The 14,719-nt window shown below is 40.8% G+C and overlaps 1 protein-coding gene across 6 annotated transcripts in view; it reads right to left on the bottom strand.

Moving 5' to 3' along the window:
- Positions 1-14,719, bottom strand: part of TTC7A (tetratricopeptide repeat domain 7A) — a 188,847-nt gene that overhangs the window by 93,019 nt on the left and 81,109 nt on the right. For all 6 annotated transcript variants that reach the window (XR_010070258.1, XR_010070259.1, XR_010070260.1 and 3 more), the window contains one exon: positions 10,121-10,281. Coding sequence is in view for 1 of the 6 variants with exons in the window: in XM_063328651.1 (XP_063184721.1) it covers positions 10,121-10,281 (161 nt within the window). In the remaining 5 variants the exon portion in view is untranslated. The remainder of the gene's footprint in view (positions 1-10,120; positions 10,282-14,719) is intronic.

Here is a 14,719-nt window from a genome sequence, read left to right as displayed (position 1 = left end):
CAAGAGTGTGAGCGCAAACAGCCGGGCAGTTCGCCCACACCGATCCGTGTCTCTACGGAGACTCTGTCAGCAGCAGCCCAAGGAGCTGGGATGAAGCAGGAGCAGCTCCGGCAGTGCGGACATACCCTTTGCAACTGGTCCTCCCTTGTATGCACCAGCTGTTTCTCAGTCCCAGTGAGGACAGTCTAGCAGCTGGCATCTATCAGTTCTGCATCCTTATTTGGGGGGGGTCACAGCCCCTGGCATGTGCACCTGGGGGTGGACAGATGCCGCACATTCCTCTCCACAAGTGCCATTTTTGCCATACTGCGTCATGGCAGCCTCTCCAAACACTTCCACTGCAATGGTCTGGGGAGGGCTGGAGAAGACACTAAAGATGATCCTCACACCTATATTGTATCCCTGTAAGTCTTTCCTACTTTGCTATTTTTCCCATTTAAATATTTCTGAAGTTTATTAAGCCAAGCGAAAGATTTTTTTCCCTTTTCTCCCCTCAACAGAGCAGATGCCTCATTTCTGAAGAATCCAACAAAATTATTGTTTGCTGGAACTTGCAGGGTGGGAGATATGGCTCCCTCCTTCACTCAGCAGCACAGCTGCTTGCAGCTCCCTTGCCCAACCTGTGGAAGGACCAACTGGCCATCCCTCCTGTTCATTACACAGACTGCAGTGGCACTCTGTATTCTCAGCCAGGTTCAGAGCCCCGCTGCGCTACATACTCTACCAACACAGGAAAGACATTACTTTGTCCTGAGAAAATACAAGAAAAACTACAGAATAATCTCAAGTCATTGCTAGCGCTCAGATGGTAGACGCAAATGGCCAGATTCCAGGGAAGTAAATAAGTCCAGAGCCTTTTCACTATGAATTTCAGTGCAACTGCTTACTTTTATGATCTTCATTTGATCGTTTGAGGTGCGAGTTATCAGCCTCCTGCCACTTCTCCAGCTGTTAGGACATAAGGAGTAGAGGTCACTGTGTTCAATTCCTAACCTACTAGATCTCCAGCAGTTCACATTTCCAGCCACAGTGCTGAGAAGCACAATTCGACATCATACTTACGTAGTTCTGGGTCAAATTTTCTGTTGGTGTATGTAGGAAGCTCTCTGCTAATGACTGCAACACTTGATTAGACCATTAACTCTCCAGCCTTATGATCACCCTTCCTCCTAAAATACAGTCTTGTGACAAACTTACTGCTGAACTATATACGAAACAGAAAGCTTCAAGCCAAGGTAAAAATAAGTAAAGCTAATAGTAAAGTGATTCGTATTATCTGTTCTGTGTTGTAAAAATGTTAGCATATTAAGGAATACGTCTGGACATTTTTAAAGACATGTTGGTAACACAGAACTTCTACGTTGCACTCTCTCTCTCTCGATTATAACACCTCCATTCATCATTCTCTTTCCTTTACTAACAGAGACTAGAATATTAAATAACAGGAATACTGACTAACATCAAACATCTGTGGTTCTGCAGACATTAATGACAATGGCAACAGAAGCAGACTTACCAACTAAGACACAATGACTCCCAGTGTTTCTGACAGTGCAAAGGGCAAGGGCTTTCCTGTTCTCAGAAGGTAAAAACCACACTCATGGCTGAAAAGTTACCATAGTTTCTGTTCCCTGGTGAGTTCTTCAGAAAGTCCGAATACTTTCCCCTTCCTCCTCTTTTTGAAAAAGAAAATAATAAAACCCAAACCACTTTGTGCTCTTCTAATTAGATAAATAAATATTCCTAGGACCTTAGAGTTGAAGTCACTCATGTCTGAAATTTGCAGCTGAAGATGAAAAAAACCAACACTTCTTTTGAGTGATCGGAGTACGATACTCATCTGAGAGACAACATGGCTTGACTGCACTGCAAACTTCTTGGAAAGTCATTTACTGCACTGAAAAACAATTTGCTAAGCATAACAGCCATGCCTCTCTGTATTTCAGGACCTGTGTTTTCCAGAATTGATTATCAACAGTAATTCTCAGTGAATGCTAATAAAGCCAATGTTCTTTACGCTGAAAATCCAAAAAAGAGACTCTTGATCATCCTTGCATTTGAGGCTTTTTAAAGGTTTCAGAAAATCCAGGAATGCATTGTAAGAAAAAAACCCCCAACATATCGTCCTCTAGTCCTCTGGTGATCAGCTTCCAAGACCCTCAAGAAACAATTTCGGATTATCTTATCTGTATGGTTGACAGCAGACTTTCCGTAGGCTTCACCTTCACTAGATGTACAAAGATGAAAAACAGCCAGGAAGGGCATTTTGTTTCCTCCTTTATCCATACGGTAAGAGAACCTTGAAGGAGTTCAGTTCAAGAAGGTTCTAAACATGTTTTCCAGCAGGAACTGATGTCTGAAGTTGCTAATAAATGGTGGCACCCTATGCAGCCCCCCTGTATACGTGTGTAGCCCCAAAGCAGGGAGGGAAAGTTTAGAGCTGGGCTTCCCATGCTGGCACCACCTCTCCCCCTTGGTTTTCTCTCTGATTTCCAGGCAGCAAGCAGGCCTCAGGTCCTCCTTCTGATGTCTGTGACCCAGGTCTACCTTTGGAGTTCACAAAACTGCCTGGTGGAGACACAGGCATCCCAATCACCAACTTCTTCCTCACCTTGGATAACCCCCACAAGCACGTACTATGGCTAAACTCCAGCCCGCAGAGTTCCTACTGGCAACTTGACTCTGCTGCCCAGCTAACACACACATGCTATTTTTCAATATATTTTGGCATTCAACAGAGACAGTCAGGGCTCCTAAACACTTCCTTTGAATATAAAGCAGAACACCCTGCTGCTGTTCAAAAGAAAATGGCACTTAGCAGGGAGAAAAGGGTGTATTGGGGGAACTAAGTCACTGATACGGCAGTTCTACGCAATGCACTGAAGTGAGCCAGCAGGAACCGAGAACTGTCCATTTCTCCATCCAGGTGAGAAAGTACTTCCAAGAAGCTCTCTGCATAAGATAAATGTGAGTAGAGGAACCTAAAACTGATATTTTGCTCTTTCAAAAAGTACAGCTGTGCTGAGCGGTCAAGGTTTATTCTTTTAATGCCTGACCCATCAAAGAAACACAGATTTTAAAGATCAGTAAGTAACTTAGCCAGTTACTACTACCACAAAGTGGTTTGCAGGTTTCATTTTCCTCTGGCTTATCAGCAGACACTAAGCCTTAAATGTAACGTCAAAAACAAGTTAGGAGCCCCAGGAAACACACATCAGGAATCTACAGGAAAACCTAAAAAATCTGAGCTTGAAGTCTCAAACACAAAGTTACTGATGCCCCTTTATGGATCTTCCCACTTTTACACAAATAAATTGCTCTGAGGTACAGAATCTCATCTCACATCAGCCATGCTATTCCTGCATTTTGGAATGTATTCTTAAATTTCTGAAGTGAAGCCTGTGCATTTGCAGAACTTGTGTTACCTCTCCAATGCCAAAACCAGCATCTAGAAGCGCTGCTGCTCACTATAAAGGCGTTAAATGAATGGAGGCAGTAGCCATTTACTCAGGTGGTAGAAAAAAGAAAAAAAAAAAGAAGTAATTAAGAAATAAAATTTGTTTTTCATCCAGAGGAAAGACTCAAACCTTTGCCATTAAGGTTGGAAAACCGCATGGCTGTTCCTTCTTTTCATACCATACTAAGAAAATAAGCCTGCAGTAGGTTTCCTCTCTAAGCTGTTTAACTCCTTTTATTCATATTCTGAATCCTGTGCTATGAGGGAACGGCATTCTCCCCTCGTACCACTGAATCCATCCATATAATTTTAAGATGAATTTATGTGTACTCTAACACAAATCCATTCCTGGCACAAACAGACATGAACCAGAGCTAGGGGGCTACTTCTTCCCACTGCATTAAGATGGTGAATAGAAGGCTATCATGCTCCTCTGCTGACTTTTTGTCTTAAGTCAGACTGTGATCCTTAGAAAAGGGTGCATATATCTGTTTGAACCTGCCAAAATGGGAATCTGGTCTTTGATACCCTAACTTAAGAATTCATTCAGTTTCCTCATCATACAGGACAAACAAAGAAAAGGAAAAAAAAAAAAAGAAAAAACTGTGGAATACATCCAAGTCAGAAAGAAATCCCTTAAATTTCTATTTCTAAATTTTTTTTTTAGCTTTATCTGCGTTATCATTAATAAGAGTCAGGAGACTAGCTTAAAGCTTTCCCTTCATATATTTGCCATACAAATATTCAATATCGTTACCAGTTCCACAGAGTATAGTCCTGATTATTGCAATGTATCACCAAGGTTTTTTAGGGTAATTTTATAAAAACAACAAGGGACCATAACATGCCAACAAAAGCAAACATTCATGGTTACTATAGCAAAAAACCCAGCTCAACCCTTCTAAATCCACATAGTACATCTCTCTTGTTTAAGTGAATCATAGAAGCCTAATATATGTTTTGTATTCTTGTAGCACAGTACTGCCATATCAGCCAAGTACATACTTCAATCTTTTATGACTTTGTATTATTGTCTGGGGCGTCAGTACAGAGATAAAAACATTTGCGGGTCACTCTCACCAGTCAGGGTGTGAACACACCACTACAAGATGTCAAGTTAAAAAAGCTCCAGTCTTTAAGAGTTTTGAATATCCTATTTATAAAAAGTTGTCTAGCATGATCAAATGCTACAGCCAAAATATTAATGTATCCCTGCTTTAGATCCTCAGACTTTGCACCCTTAAGGAATTCAGCAAACAAAACAATATTCTGAGAATTTTAACAAGCTGTTTTATCACCATGTCCGCTCACAAGATGTACCAGGCTTCACTGCCTCTTGCCTAATGGTGAACTAGAATCATATAAACAGGCTGATCTGATTCTCTAAAGCCATACTTCTAAAGCTAAGTGAGGTCACCGCCACTTTTGTGAGAAAAGTGGTAAAACCATTCTACAGCATACACACTCGTATTACCTGGGGATGAGGTGGGAGGTACAACTATCTTGACGCAAAAAATTGTAGTAGAGACTAGGCATAACACAAAGGTTTGCAAACCATTGCCTGAGAGACAACTGATTCCTTATTCCCCATAAAGATTATAGGCAAAAAGACAGTTCTACTTTATGGTTGTCAACAATATTGCGGTACTCCGCTAGTGCCCATAAAGATATTGCTCAAAGAAGACATGAGTTTTTTATTTTCAACATACAAGAAATCGCCTGACAAGTAATGGAAAAAGAATTCAAAGGGGAATGCCAGTTTAATCATGCATTTTGAGATCCTGATTTTACATTGTTTTTTTTTTTTTTTGTAGCGAGTGGAAGCACCTGGTAAATGACATTGCTTATACACCACAGAATAGCTCTTCCCACAGTAAGTCTGCATCAGACTATGACAAACAAATCTTGCCAGAAAATTACGTCACGTGTCCTTAATGAAATTAACGTAGTAGTGATGAAGTCAAGGACATTTGCTGTCAGTAAGCCTCTTCTAGTCTAGAACAGGACTTTGCATTTTGAGGGCTGGCTGTAGTAAAAAAAAAAACCAAAAACAACAAACCAACCAACCAAAAAAAAACCCCAAAAAACCCCAAACCCAAAAACTTTCTGCTAAAACAACACCAAGACACCACACACAATTCCCCATGTGAAATTTACTTCCTTTTTTATTGACAGTCTCCAAGATAAACATTTAATATTTCTTGGCCTTCTGAGCTTTTTTGCACTACCTTTACAGTAATTACTTTTGTGATAGCAAATATTTGGGTAGAACAAAAGCATCTGCACTTGACAGCTACATTGCTCTGAAACACCAGCCCACCCAGCTTCTTTTTGAGTCTTTATGGGTAAAATAGCAGCGCTTCCCAAAAGTTTTATTTTATTTCTCTTTAAAACTAGTTTGGAGACTCTGAAAGCAACAGAACAGTGACTTATAATTTAGGAAGAGAAGGAATATTAAATTAAAATTAAAGCTATTAAATTAAAAGAGTTACGACTCCTGTGCCAGATGCAGAACTGGCAGATATACAGATATAAAGACATGATCATTTAACTTTCACTGTCATATTGGGCAGCGATTAGAAGTTGTTGTATGTTAAGCCAGAAGAATGTATTGTTCTAAATGGGGGACCATCCAGGAGACAAAAAACAAGCTGGCAAACAACAGAATAGGTTTTGATAAGCAGTCTGGGAGCAATTATAAAGCAATAGAGTATACATAAAATTGATATCGTATTTCCAACCTCAGGCTAGGTACAGATCTTAATTTGTTTTTTTTCCAATGCCAGGAGCTAACCAATTAGAGCTAAAAGATGACCAGAGAGCAAATCAGTCTCTGGAAGAGTGGGCGAGTCAGGAGAACAAAGTCAATTTTACACAAGCAAAACAGGAAGGAGGAAATATTACCAGCTGAATATCGAGGACTGCGTCAGCCACACTCTCTAGTGGGTTCTGCAGGCGTCCAGACCTACGGGACTTCTCCATGGAACATTTTGTGAGGTGTGAAAACAGGCTTTAAAAGGGGAAATACTTTCTTTCTAAATAAACAATGCTTTCTTTTAAGAAATCACCTGGGGGGGGGGGGGGGGGGGCAAAGGAGTGCTCACTAGTATTATTTCTTCCAGGTAAAAGATCTATCCCTAAGACAAGGTCCCAGGTAAAACATTGCCCAAAAGGCTGTCCAACTCAAAGAGTTGGACAAAAACTGAAGGAAATCCATCTTAAGAAAGGCTTATGATCAGCATCATTGACCTGGAGGGGAGATACCTGATGCTACCTGACGTGCCGGATAGTGCTTTCAAACGTATACTAAAACCAACTGTTGGTACTGTGTTCATTAACTTCTCTTAGAAGTGTATCACCATTAACAGGATGTAAAACCACTAAGTTTTATCCTGGGCAGTCTGCCTCCGCAGGAGTCAGTGATTTTTCAGGTGACACCTTCCCAGGTAAAGGTTGCTATTATTTCTATCTTTCAGAGTCATGGCAAGGCAGTGTATTTCTTCTGGTTCACTCCAGCTTGCAATATGTCCAACACAGCTAGCTCTTATTCTTCCTCTATCTAGTCTTCCTCTGTCCCTGCTTGACAGTACATCCAAGTGCTCCAATTCAGTCATTCAGTGACTATAATGTAAAGCATTTTTTACTACATGCGACCTTTCAAGCAGAAGTGATCTTCCTAAGTTCATTTTTCTGAACAATTTGTGCTTTTGGATATCCAGCCGTTCTAAAACATTCTCCAACAGCTTGATCCAAAACATTCCAGTTCATCTCTCACTGTATTCAGTGTCTAGCTTTCGTATTCCTCCTCCCTATGCGCCATACCGACCATTGAAATGTGAAGTAAATGTTTAAGTTTAAACCCTCCAACAAGGAGCACTTCTAGACACATCTGGGTCAGTATTAAGGGGCTCATGCCAAAGGATGTTGTGTTAGCTAACAATGCAGTACCTTTGTTTCCAATTGCTTCAGCCACTAACTAACTACATGACATCCTGCATGATTCCTTCTTTAAAAGGCATAATGAAAGAATTTAATATGAAAATAAAAAAAGCAGGAACAAACTCATCTTAATTACATACAGTCCAGAGACCAATGAAACAGTATGCCTGTAGCTTGGGTCAGCTAAAACCTTAATTTTTTAGGGATTATTTTTTCTTTTGTTGAGGATATACATCCAGGTAACGTTTACGGTTTTTGCCATCTACAGAGCCCTAAGGTCCCTTAATGCAGCTTTCATCTTCTTTTCTTGATACATGCCATCAAACTATACTTCCAAAAAGAGTTGTCATTAGGAAGGGAGGCCCCAGGCACCACATTACACAGTTGCCTGGTTCATATCAACGCGAATTGGGAAAAATAATCAACCACTTTAAAATAGAGCTCTAAAATCATGAAGTTGAACTTGCCTATACTATTTACATGAAGTATCCTGTAGTCATTCCATGCAGTAATAAAATTTAATACAATTTTTCTATAAGGCAATAACAACTCCAGGTACACAATAGCATCAGTTTTTTCTCCCCTCAAACAGGTTTTACAAAGCAGTAAAGCCCTCATAGCATAAACTGTACTTTAGACCTCTAGAAAGTCTGATTTCAGATTTGGTACAAACTATAGATGTATTCTGTTACTCTTCTTGCTTTCTCCCTCATTGGATTCCTGTTCTTTTTCTTCAGAAATGCTTTTTTTAATATTTTTTTTTCTCTCTTGCAACTCCAATACTCTTTTTCCATTCCCTCACTCATCAGTTGTTTGCTGGCTGGTTTGGAGAAAGACCCACACTGAGACAGGCTAGCCACAGCAGCAGAGGGAAGAAGCCAGCACCTACTCCTGCATCCCTGTGTATCTGTGAATGAGTCTCACTGCCAGCTGTGTTACATACCACAGTGCACGCAGGGAGAAAAGAGCGGTTCTTCCACGAGCACACACTCTAGCAAGTCTGTGTCTAGGAGAAAGCACAAACTCATGGGTTTCACTACCAATATTCATTGTTTCTACCAGAAACAACCTCTTTTGCTACTCCTTGCAAGATCTTTTCGCACATGAAGATTGGCACCGATAGAAGCATAGGAAATAATATTCTTTCCTGCTTTGGTGAAATCTGATCACCAGACAGCATAAAGAAACCCACCCAGCAGCCCTGCAAGCTACTTTGCACACCATGTTTTCTTTGTTTTGCCCTCCCCTAAAACATAAATTATCATTAAGTGTTGGAGGAAAGATCCAGGACCTGACAGACCAGTTGGTTGATCTGACGTGGCAAATACTCTGCTCCTCACATAAACAACCAGTTTCTTCTTCCTCTTCCACCTCTGTCTTATCTGTCTTTGAGAGTTTGTAGTCCTCAATGAATGTCTGACCTTTGAATGTACAACATGAGTTTTTTTACTATGCTTATTACTTTCAAACCACAAAACACAATTTAGCAGCCACTATTTCCTGTTTCTGTCATACCCATGTTCACACTCTGAAGAGAGGTTGGCATCATTTTAAGAGCTTTTCCATTACTAATTTTCACCTTGTTGTCAAAGATGTGCACTGACAGTCTTAACTCCTCACGTACACAAAGCAACCTCAAAACCACAGGCAGCTATTTTAAATGGCAACACGCAGCTTACAATGAAAAGTATTATACGCTGATAGGGCACCATAGTTCTAGAAGATCCTAAAGCATTCAAGCTCATATTTAGACAGCCTCAATTTGAATTGGACCTTCCTTTGCTCAGGTTTAGACAACATCCCACTCAGCTGGCTGCTGGATTATATCTGTGGAGAACACTCCCTCTCTCCACTGAGAAAGCTGGCTGTCTAAAGGCAGTGCTGCACGGGTTTAAAACATCAGTTAAATACAGGCAATTATGAATGGAAGCTGGTCTTCCAGCAATGCAACAGGATTTGTTGCAGTTTGGCTGAGAAACTCAGCTAGTACACGATCACCAGAAGGTATTACAGTAGTTTTAATTTTCACACAGAATAGACAAATTCGTTGTTTTGAAAGGTCATGACAGTAAATCGTAAGGAATTCAATTTTTCTCCCTCGGATGGATGAAGGACTGACTCAAACATAGAACAGTGGAAACCTCTGGCTCCAAGAAGTCTGTGCTGGTTCAAACCTGCTCTTAGGCAGCCAAACCATCCTTTCAGCTATACATTATTACAGCTTGCGATTTTCATCTGATCTTTTTCCCCAGCTGTGCTATTGCAGCAAATTGAGTCATACATGAGCATCAAAAGAATGGCCAATACATGAAGAATTTGTTTGTTTTTAACCAGGAAGTTTACCAAATATAAAATTATTTGTGATACAGGCAGACATCATCATACTTGTCGCACACTCACACTTTCTCCACATGTAAAGTGACACAGGAAAAAGTACAGGGATTGATATGGGAGAAGACACCATCAGCACAATACAGAAAGGCAAATACTGGAAAATCAAATAAGCACAAAGATTAGTTTTAAAAACAGACAGATTATGAAGACAGCAAATCAAAAGAATACCCTGAGCCTCACATGTTTTAGCTTCACTGTACGCCCAGGAGGAGAGTGACATACCAGTAGCACACCTGATTTAACAGGCTCCTTGTGTATTAACTGAGAACAACAGAGTAAATAAGCAGATCATTCCTGACTGGATGTATTGCATCGTGCAATAACTCTTACCTAAAGCTTTCCGGGTATTCAACAACAGCCATGTTGATAACATCCAGTGCATGCTGATAGTGCTTCTGAGCTGAAAAGAGGAGGGCCAGTAGATGAAGTGAATTCATGTCATCTTTGCACAGTTGCAGTGCTTCTTGAAGATGTTCTATAGCATCAGAAATCTGGGAGGAGATGGGGTAGAAAGAAAAAGAGAACACATTTCTCCTTCATTATATGCCAAAGGTAAGTACAAATACAGTCATTAGAAATTCTGAAGAAATCCTACTTAGGCACCTATGAGAAAGACTTCTACTCTCCGAACAGTTTGACAAAATTAACAGACTACACTGCTTGAAAAAAGACCCACATGTTCTAGAGAAAAGAGTCTGCGGCATTACTAAATCACTGCTTATAAACAGGAGCAGCAGACCTGATACAGTCTTATTTTGACATGGTGCTTCCATGCTGTAAACAGATCCACTACAGAGGCCCAATTCTCGACTTTATTTTCTAGGACGGGTGGCTGGATCTTCACCTGGGGGAGCGCATTATACATCTCTGCTGCATTTTGTCTCTTGTCATGGCTGTACAAGGTCTTTCATGATCAGGATCAAGAACATAAAAATTAAGTTTTAATGTTCAAGGGTAAAAGAGTCAAGATTCAAAATGCTGTCAGAAAAAGAAATATCTTTGCAAGCAGTGATGTAAAGAGCAGTCCTGACACTCACAGCAGCAGCATGCCATCAGAATCAAGTCTCACTTGGCAGAAAACTTAACCTCTATAATGAATGCAAGTGTATCACATACTCTTTGTGATCCAATACCCTATTTTAGGCTATCTGTTCAAAAGGGAACTTCTTAGTAGATTTTCTTTCCTTTGGCTACCAGTAAGTTTTATATGGAGGATTTTCTTTAAGATTCTCTAGTGTCTGAAATTACAGCTACTTAAATTTTTCCAGATCTGTGTTTGGCCTGGGAAGCCTGCAGAAAACAAAATAGAGAAATGTATAAATTTCTTTTTCTCATATATACCTTCCCTCTCTTTCCCTTAAGGGATGGACAATGTAGCTCCTTCTTTCCTACTATGAGAACTTCCCATCTAGCAAAGCTCTGCAGACATTCTCCTGTCTTGGCATACCACCAGCATCAAATTCCCACTGCTTCCACAGATCACTCAGGAAAACAAGTAGCACATAACCAAGGAAAGCAACAACTACACTGCCTGCAGTTACAACAGGGGTTGCTGATTATCTACACCCCAGGTATACTTCTGGGAGCATGATACATATTCTGTTCATGGGACAACTTCATTGTAATGTCCAAATGACATTTCACTCTTAGTGTGCCTGTGCAAGCCAAAGGACTTAACTACTCTATTACTGGTGACTCCATGCAAGTCTGGAGATCAGTGCGACTGCTCCACAGACATAACCCCAAACTGGCATCTGGCCCACTGCTTCAAAACTGCTGAATGTCCTGGCTTAGATTCAGGTTGGGATACATGACTGAGTGCTCAGCTTTAATGAATTACTGCTTGTCAGTGGAGCTACTTTAACCACATGTGTTATTATAGCCTACTGCAAAGGTAAACACATTGGCTTAAATCACCAATGTTCCCTCAGCAGCTTACTAGGACACATTTTCTTACAATGTAAAAACACTAGCAATGACAAGACAACTTGGAACTAGGACAACAGGCATGAGGCTGTGGTGGGCCCAGATCTGCCTGTCCACAAAGTTTTTCAGTACATATTTGACATGCTAATGCAAAGCTGCTATCAAGGCTCTTCTTGCACTCAGGCCTAAAAACACCTCTTATTTTTTCTATACCTCTGCCTCAGACCTGCACAAGTAGTCATAAAGGAATTCCAAGTTTGGGTAAAAATAAGTTCATTAGAAGAAAAAGAAAGTCTGTAAACCAAACTGGAGGGGGCTTTGAGCAACCTATTCCAGCTGACTCTGCTTTGAGCAGGGACTGAACTGAGTGATCTCTAGAGGTCCCCTCCAAACTCAACTACTCTATGATTCTATTCAAAGACTTGGGAAGGTGATCCTAATTTGCTAGCACGCATCAGACAGAGAATGATACTTGCAACTAGTGCCTTTACTGAGGGACTTTGAAATTGTAAGGATACTTGACCTTACTTGCATGCAAATGTGCAAACTAAGTCACTGAGACTTTGCTTTATATGTGTAAATGTCCGATGATCGCACAACTGCAAGTTCATACCCCTAACAGAGGCCAGCTGTCAAGGAAGCTCTCTGACTCTGTTGCAACACACACGAAATAAAAGCAGCACAAAAGTCAGTTATGGTCACTCCTGCCAACCTGTGCCTGCTTGAACAGGCAGTCACATGCTGTTGAAATAGACATAATCTAAAATAATTTTCCCCTGTTCTGTAGCATAGGGTTTCCAATGGTTACATCTAATTTCAGTGCTTCCCTCTAGTACCATCAGAGTCACAGGCAGTGGCTGGTTTTGGAAGTTAATCATGATACCCGATTGTTTAACTTAAGCCCCAAAAGATTCCTTAGTGCTGTAACACCATTAGTAGCCTACACAGTACTGCTGCATAATTAGAAACGGTGGAAAAAACATAGATAAAATACCCTCTAATAAATAATATGAAGAGACTCTATTCCTTTACAGGAAGCACTATAGAAAACAACAACCTGCAACAGCCCAGGTACAATAAAATACAAAATAAGTTTCTAGAATAGTAAAAGCAAGATATTTGGTAGCAGTCAACACAAACTTCTTTTGAAAAGCAGAGATCATCAATCTATTGACAGATGCCACAGCTTATTTATTTAAGTAACTATGTAATACGAGAAAGATGGAAGCTAGCAGCCCAGATGGCCCCCTGAAACTTCAGGGTTGCATCAGAGGTAGGCTGCCAGTTTAAATTCCCTACAAGTGCTGAGCTTTAAAGTAATCTTATTTCAGCTGGACTGCCAGTCTAAACAGGGCGTGTAATTAGAAGATGCTACCCTTCTCTGATTCATCTTTCTGTTAATAAATATACCACACGTGTTCCGCATGGCATACAGGTATATTCCGATCGCACTGATTAAGAAGCAAAGATACTGCAGTAAGCCAGAAATAGCATCTTGCAGCACTACCAGCACTACCAAAATAATACCACAATATGGATTGTTTAGGCTGCCTCTCATATAATAGGATTTATTTCAATAATGCTATATGCTTCCTTAAAAACAATGCTGGGATGTCACAACTGTAGGTATAAAAGGGAAAACAGTATGAGCGTTAAAAATAATTCCCAACACTAGAATGCACTTGCAATACTTAGAATGGTAAACGAAACAGGATCTCATAAAAGGAGTTTTCAGGCCTTATAATTTCACATCAGTTGTGCGTTACAGTTAATTAACCATTAAAACTATCCTCTCCATCTCTTTTTATAGCACAGGCATTATAGAAAAGCTTTATATGAGAAAGCTTTATTGCCTGGCAAGAGCTTCCATTGAAAACAGACTTGCTACAGTCCACCAGAACTTCAGGAACGCAGGCGCAGACGTATCTGTGAGTTAAGTTATTACTTAATTTTTACTGCAAGCTGGTTTTGATCACCAGAAAAATCTAGGCCAGGACCTAGACAGAAAAGCAGCGTGTTACTGTTCATCAGAGGAGGCACTAGCTGGTCTGGGAGAAAACAGACCAGAACTACCCACACCCAGCAGTCGCTGAAAGAAGCACCTCCTGGGACAAAATAAAGCGAGCTGTCTCGCCTTCTTGAAACCAGAATAAAAACCGTGGAGAAAATAGCTGAAATGTTTTCTGTTGTGTCTTAACCAATGTTTATCTTATTTTTACATCCAGGCTCTGTGGAAGACAGTAGGTGTATTTTGGATATTGCCACTTGAAACTTCAGGTCTGTTGGCAGTCCACAGATGAAATTGATAAGCGAGACCTCTAATTCTCAGCTGCTGGCCCCTGGCTGTCTTTCCCTTTCTACTTTCATGCAAAGAAAGGTCAAATCAAACCAAGTATTAAAATGGTACGAAAGCCCCGTATGTTGTTTTTATGTATCCAATACCGATTTACATTGCATTCAAGGTCAAAAACAACACCACCACCAAAACCGAGAAGGGAACCAGGACTTAAAATTAACAAAAGCGCTAACTCTCTAGAGTCATTTCCATAGAAACTGGCCTGCTAAAAAACAAGGCAAGGCATTAAAATCAGTGAGCTTTAGAATGTTCATTCTACCTTGTTTTTGCTGATCCAAATGCTGTTACCACAGAAACAGGAGAAGCAGCCGAACCAGCTGCAGGGAGTTGGGCGTTACAAGTCTCATTCGTCGATCGGCTCGGCAGGCTGCCAGCCCGGCACTGCGGGTGTAGATAGCCACCATAGCAAATACTGACCTTGGCCTCAGGACACTTCAACTTTGAGGGAAAACCAGATTGAGACCCTCCTTACAGGAGAGGGTCTTCTACTCTGTATTTTTCTGAAAAGTCCACCCTAAAACACTGTGGGGCTGACCTAAAGCAGGTTCAGAGGAGGGCCACAAAAACGATCAGAGGGCTGGAGCACCTCTCCTATGAGGACAGGCTGAGAGAGTTGGGGTTGTTCAGCCTGGAGAACAGAAGGCTCC

Source organism: Chroicocephalus ridibundus, chromosome 3, assembly GCF_963924245.1.
Source record: "Chroicocephalus ridibundus chromosome 3, bChrRid1.1, whole genome shotgun sequence".
NCBI lineage: Eukaryota > Metazoa > Chordata > Aves > Charadriiformes > Laridae > Chroicocephalus > Chroicocephalus ridibundus.
Note: the sequence above shows the minus strand (reverse complement) of the source record. Positions and strands in the feature narration are given on the sequence as shown.